Below are 6,684 nucleotides of genomic sequence, written 5' to 3'. Positions count from 1 at the left end.
CGGTGTTACTCACCTATCGAGAAGAAACAAAGCAACCTCAGCGTCCGATCGCAGGCCTTCCGCTCCTTGAGTTCTCTGCAGCGCTGAAAAGCTGATCCAATATTTGCACGGGTCCTACTTCTTGCCTTATTGCCTTAAGCCTTCTTTTGTTCCGCAGACGTTTTCCTCTTTTGTCTTTCTCTATCCGCCATCTCTATCTTTGTCTCTTGGCTCGGCTAATGTCCGTCCTGTGCACTGAATTCTTTCTACTCTGCATCATGAGTAGACACGCCCCTTACTGCTGATTGGCTACAAGTTTGTTTTGCTACTCGGTCTGAATCAGGTTTCTAAAGCGTTTTTGAAAAATCGCTTACCCCACCTTTAAACAGCTTGGAAGATCAAAGACAATTTTTAATATAACTCCGATTGGATTCATCTGAAATAAGGAAGTCACATACGCCTAGAATGGCTTGAGGGTGAGTAAATAATGGGCTAATTTTCATTATTGGGTGAACTATCCCTTTAAGTTGTTTACTTGAGAACAAGCCTTAAATACTAATCAAGAAGAATATTTTTTTTCTAGTTTAATCAGAAACCTGGAACCCTGAATTTATTCACAAAAATTAATGACCATTTTTCTGACAAATTTTTTCTTCTTAGAGAGTGGAAAAACCACAAAATATTCAGAAATAAACTATACAAACTACTGTTTGTGGAATTTTTGTCCATCTCAAAATACAACCTAAAATGTGGTCTCTGATTGAATTACCTCTGGCGGATAAACATCATTGCTCTTATAAGGAATAAGTTTTACCCACAGTGTTCATTTTGTGTAATAGTCTTGGAAATTCACTAAAGAGATGGTCCCTAGCACTCCTGGCTTGTCATAGTGTTTTGTATGATGTATGTACATAGACAAAATCAGCTTCTAAGTGAGATGGCTTCTGTTTCTTCTTTCATTCATTTTTGTTTTTGCTGAAGGAATGACATCTTGTCACAACCACTTTTTACAAAGCTAAGGTTAAATGTTCAGTCTCAACTTGTGTGTCCAAGGAACAACTTGAAATTTTAAAAGAGAAATGCTATAGGTCAATTAAATGACGCAAACAAGTAGCATGTCTCATTTCCCATTAGAATGTTTTAAAGAATTATCTGTCCGGAGTTCTCTTATAGCAGTTTAGAATCAGGAAGGGGAATATATGATTTGCAAATTAATATTTTAAGTTGATTGATTTAAATAATTTAAAATGAGCTAAGCAGTAGTTGGTTGCTGCATTTTTGAATAGCTTACCCAACACTAACCATTTCTTTTATGTTTCTGTGTCTCTGCAGGGCTAGTGAAGTTCTAACATGTGACAAGCTGAAGATGGGAGACAAATAGGTCTTAAAGAATTATTAAATGTCAGCAGAGAAAGTGCCTCAAAAGCATCTCGAGACATTCTTTGCCAAGCCCCATTGCCAGGCATCAGCCCAAAAGACACACAAAGATGAATTTCACCAAGGCTGTTTGTGAACAGGAGAGGCGACATTTAACACACAACCAGCACTCTCATATATGGTGGCTGCATACTGACACTGTTTAATTATGCCTTTCTCAGTTAAGACACCATCTGGTATCTTATATTAATTATGGCATAATACAATTAGCCCCCTAAAGCAAGCGTAAAGTCTTTTTCCTATCGGAAGAGTATTGATGCAATGATGTTTATCGGATTGGTGCTCAAAGCAGCACTCCCATTGCGTCCTTGAGGCCTCCTCCCCACATCCTATGGAGGCGGAGGAAAAGCAGTCGGCCGATGGGGAGCGGTCTGGTGGGCAACAGCAGCCATCAGAGTCTTTGTTAGCAGCACAGCTGCCTCAGTTACAGCAACAAGCTACCTCGCAATCTGTCCATGGATCACATGGCCGCCTTCAACACAGGCAGCCAAAACGCTTTGAAATGCTCCAAAGGCAAAAGCAGCAGCAACAGTCACAGGCGGGTGGGTCATCTTGGCAGCTTTCAGAAGTACCTGGTCCTTCAAGAGGCAGCTGTTCTGCCCTTGGAGATCCATCTCCCCAAATTCATAATGTTAAGCAAACTCAGTCTCTGCCCAGTGTGGAATTACAGGAAGGCACCCCATGTAGACGAGAACGTAAACCCCAAAAACCAGGGAAATATGTGTGCACATACTGCGGTCGTCCTTGTGCGAAGCCTAGCGTCCTCCAAAAACACATCCGATCTCACACTGGAGAGAGACCTTATCCATGTGTCCCATGTGGCTTCTCCTTCAAGACCAAAAGCAACCTGTACAAACACCGCAAATCCCATGCGCATCGAATAAAAGCAGGCATGGCCTCAAGTCGTGAAGAGACCAGTTTCATCGGGCCGGAAGGTGGAGCCTTGGGAGATGAGCAAGAGGAGGGTACAGAAGGAGAGAGTTCAGGTTCTGAGGATGAGACGGGGCAACACCACCCATCTACCTCACAGGGCAGGCCAACTCTGAAAAAAAGCAGTAAAGTGGAATTGTCATTTATAGAGGAGGGTCCCCAAACAGAGGATTCACAGGCAGTCAAGCAAAGGTTAGCAATGAGGCTAAGCGAGAGGAAGCGAGCTCCCAGAGCATCTTCAGATGAAACCCGATCCTCACTGGGTCCCGGCAGCAAGGGGAGCACAGAATCTGGCTATTTTTCCAGTTCTGGGAGTGCTGAGCTTTCTCAAGTGAGCCCACCAAATGCCAGTGCTAAAACGTATGCTGAGATAATTCTAGGAAAGTATGGACGCCTAGGACAACAGCAACGAATTTCACATCAACAACTGCAGTTATCATCATCTTCAGGTCAACAGGAAAAATCAATCCCTTTCACTGTTCCTAAGACACAAGTCATTGAGCATATAACTAAGCTAATTACTATAAATGAAGCCGTGGTGGATACAAGTGAAATTGATAGTGTCAAACCAAGACGTTCCTCACTCTCTAGAAGAAGTAGCATTGAGTCTGTAAAATTCTCTTCACCCAAAGAACCCTGTGTTTTTGAACCAAAAGCGGATGCCCCAGGCTCTTGTGGCTCCGCTGTTCAACTTATTCCTGGGAGTTTTGCAAGTGAATTACCTGGCTCATACTTGGCTGAAACTGAAACACTGACTGATCAGAGCTCGAGTGCTCTTCTTTATAGGAGTCAATCAGTGCCATCTTCTTGTAATACTTCAGATACAGTTTCACATGGCTTTCGTCTAAGTCATTCTTTTGATGATCAGCAGGCCATAGCAGCTGAAATGAGGATTGGGCCACATCAACGAATGTTACGACGCCAACCTGCTATTGAGGTGCCAGTTGCAGTGGACCTCATTAATGAGGATGCAGGTCCTTCTACTAGTTTGAAAGAAGTAGAATCTGGAAAGAAGCAAGAAAGGGAATTACACTTTTATGAGTGTGAAATTTGTGGGACTCGCTTGAATAAGCAGGACTTTTACACTGCACACAGACTAGCGTGTATGAGTAAATCTCCACACGGTCTGCAAAGTGAGGAAGGCAGTTCTTTTATTGAGAATCAGCCACAGATTATGAGCTACAAGTTCAAAGCCATGGCCATGGCTGTGCGCAAGAGGAAAAAAAAAGAAGAAAGTCTTGAGGAAGACCCTCCCAGTCCAGGTCCAACAGCAGTGTCTTTCAGCACCCAGCCTCCATCAATGCTAGGCAGTATTGATAATCAGGGCACACCTCATGGCCTTTCACAAAGTGAGGTAGAAAAAAGGGGTTCCTGGAAAGAAATTTCTGTTATCCAGCATACCAGATCCTTTGAAAAACAGGAAAGCATCTCTATGGCAAATCAGGAAGCAGAGCCAGAACACGAGCCATCACAGGAGCCAAAACCAATCTCCACATCCCGGTTAATCCGTCAACCCAACATTCAAGTGCCAGAAATTGTGGTTACAGAGGAGCCAGATACCGAGATGGCAAATCAGGAAGCAGAGCCAGAACACGAGCCATCACAGGAGCCAAAACCAATCTCCACATCCCGGTTAATCCGTCAACCCAACATTCAAGTGCCAGAAATTCTGGTTACAGAGGAGCCAGATACCGAGATTGTCTCTCATCCAGCGAACACGTACACCTCTAAAGAGTCAGAGAAAGTGGAGGAATTCCAGTGGCCGCAGCGTAGCCAAAGTCTGGCTCAGCTCCCTGCAGAGAAGCTACCGCCAAAGAAGAAGCGTCTCCGTTTAGCTGAGGCAGCCCAATCATCAGGAGAATCTAGCTTTGAGTCAGTATCCCTGCCACACAGCCCAAGCCAAGAGAGCAATGTTTCCCATGCCTCCAGTCGATCTGCATCCTTTGAGGAATCTGGAAGGCCAGACTCTGAGATGCAAAGTGGTACCTGGAGCTCCCAAGGCTCTCAGATGCTGACTGTTCCATCAAGTCTCCATCAGCACCATCATTCTCACAGAGAGATGCGCCGCTCAACCTCTGAACAGGCAACTGCAAGTCCTCCACACCCTGCACATGTAGAGGAAACAAGAAGTAAGTCATTTGACTATGGCTCCCTCTCTCAAGAGCGCACTTCTGCTACTTGGAAGGAGAGGAGGAAATGTCTCTTGGTGAAGCACGGAACCCTTGGTGAACCTGATCAGGAGGAGCCATGTACTAAACCTGGCATCTCAGCTGTTTGCCAGTCCTACCTAGGTCATCCTCCATTCACATTCACAGAGCATAGAATGGGAGGCAGGACCTCAAGGATTAGCTCGGAGCATATAGGGAAGACCTTGCAGCTCTTCCAATCCCCTCTTTCACTCCCACCATCAGTTTTCCCCCTACAACAAGCAAACCCTGATTTTTGTTCCCCAAGTCAGCTCTCTAGATTCCTTCCAGACACAACAGCAGTCGTTTCTACCCAGATGTTTCAGCAAGCCTTCCTTCACCGTGAGCCACCTCCACCACATCCAGGACCCATAGAATATGTAGAGCGCCTGGGATTACCCCTTCAGCCACTCACCACTTTATTCCCGCTACAATCAAGTGATGTTGCTCGGGCTGTTTGCTTTCCCATGCCAGGTGGCCTGACTATTCAGGTCCCCTCAGGGCCTCTTTTCAGTGAGTCTAGGTCATCACCTTCTTCCTTGCATACTCCCAGTCATTCACAACAGCAGCTAGTAGTCCGCCACAACCCCCATCCCGTGATTGCCCCTTGCCTTCAACAACTTATGCCAGTGGTGTCTCTTGTAGTGCCTGTGCGCTTACAGACTCACATTCCTACCTATGCTAGTGCCATGTATACAACCATCTCACAAATTTTAGCCACAACGCAACATCCAGTCTGCTGCACAGCTATGGTAATCATGGGTAAGCTGGAGGAAGACAAGCTTCAGAGATCTTACCTTAGGCTGCCCTCATCTAGCCCCAAGAGCTATATTCCCTTGCCGCTCCCTCTCGAGCATGGAGCAGGTGCTTCATCTGATGATGGCTGTGGACAGCTTGGTGCTGGAGGAAGTAAGCGAATGCTGTCACCTGCAGGTAGTCTAGAACTCAGTTTAGAGGCACAACGGCACCAAAAACGGGTGAAAGAGGAGGAGGAGAAAGAAGAGTGCGACAAGGAAGATGACAAATGTGACAATAAATCTCAGGAGGTGAGTAAGGGAAAAATTAAGCAGAGGCTAACAGTGGAGACAGCGGGGAGGGCCAAAGATCCAAGAGAAGTACCTGAAACGGAAAAGTTAATCAAGCAGGACTTAACCCAACACAAATCTGAGACCTTAAAGGAAGAGGGAAGGAAAGAGGCAGGACATCGGTATGCTCCAAGGGTAACAAGCCCAGAGAGAACTGTGGACCCCTCATACCCCAGTTTGCATACCACTACATCCGTCAGCTGGTGCTACTTGAATTACATAAAGCCCAACCCCTCTACACATAGAGATTCAACTTCTGTCTATTCCTCGTGGAGTGTTAGCATGCATAACCCCAATATACCTGGCTTGTCCACCAAAATATTACTGTCACTGCTGCGCTCCAAACAGAAACATACTGCTGAGACATACACTATGGCTACAGCTCCACCACCAACCACTGACAAGCTGGTTCCTACTGACAGCAAGACGACCAGTGTGTCAGAGGTAAACATCACTGTAATTTTTCATTTCAACACATTGCAGAGATTGTTTAAAGGGGTCATATGACGTTGCTAAAAAAATAACATTTGTGTATTTGGTGTAATGAATTGAGTTTGTTTAGGTGGTTTACCAAAAAACACATTATTTTCCACATATTGTACATTATTGTTTCTCCTCTATGCCCTGCCTTTCTGAAACGCGTCGATTTTTACAAAGCTCCTCGTTCTGAAAAGCGAGGTGTGCTCTGATTGGCCAGCTATCCAGTGCGTTGTGATTGGCCGAATTCCTCAAGCGTGTGACGGAAATGTTACACCCCTTACCATACTGTGATGCCGTGTCCCGGCGCGACGAGACAAAACCAATAAAACCCATTATAAACGAGGCATTTGTTGCATCCAGTGGGGACATAATTATGGATTATAATGACTTACTGCTCAAAACTCGCGTTTGAATCGTCAGTGGCAAATCCTTTAAATATGAAAATGTACTTACAGGCTGTGAGTCAGCATTATTTGTCAGCATCATAGACTGTATAGGGTTAGCATGCGCACCGAAGGGGAAACAGGGAAACTGAATTCACTGAAACACCGGCATTGTAGGCTACTCTCCCAGGAAACAGTCCTCGT

General features: G+C 45.3%; 1 protein-coding gene across 3 annotated transcripts in view; it reads left to right on the top strand.

The window, feature by feature from the left end:
- LOC107704966 (transcription factor HIVEP3-like) overlaps positions 1–6,684 on the top strand; it is a 79,330-nt gene that overhangs the window by 58,690 nt on the left and 13,956 nt on the right. For 2 of the 3 annotated variants that reach the window (XM_016508058.1, XM_016508061.1), the window contains exons 2-3: positions 1,312–3,778; positions 3,911–6,061. In XM_016508058.1, the coding sequence (XP_016363544.1) occupies positions 1,748–3,778; positions 3,911–6,061 (4,182 nt within the window). In that variant the 5' untranslated portion in view covers positions 1,312–1,747. Of the gene's footprint in view, positions 1–1,311; positions 3,881–3,910; positions 6,062–6,684 lie in introns of all 3 variants that reach the window. The other variant, XM_016508060.1, reaches the window with a different exon arrangement.

Source organism: Sinocyclocheilus anshuiensis, unplaced genomic scaffold (assembly GCF_001515605.1).
Source record: "Sinocyclocheilus anshuiensis isolate Anshui unplaced genomic scaffold, SAMN03320099.WGS_v1.1 scaffold702, whole genome shotgun sequence".
In the NCBI taxonomy this organism is placed as follows: domain Eukaryota; kingdom Metazoa; phylum Chordata; class Actinopteri; order Cypriniformes; family Cyprinidae; genus Sinocyclocheilus; species Sinocyclocheilus anshuiensis.
This window is presented reverse-complemented; position numbering and strand designations above follow the sequence as displayed.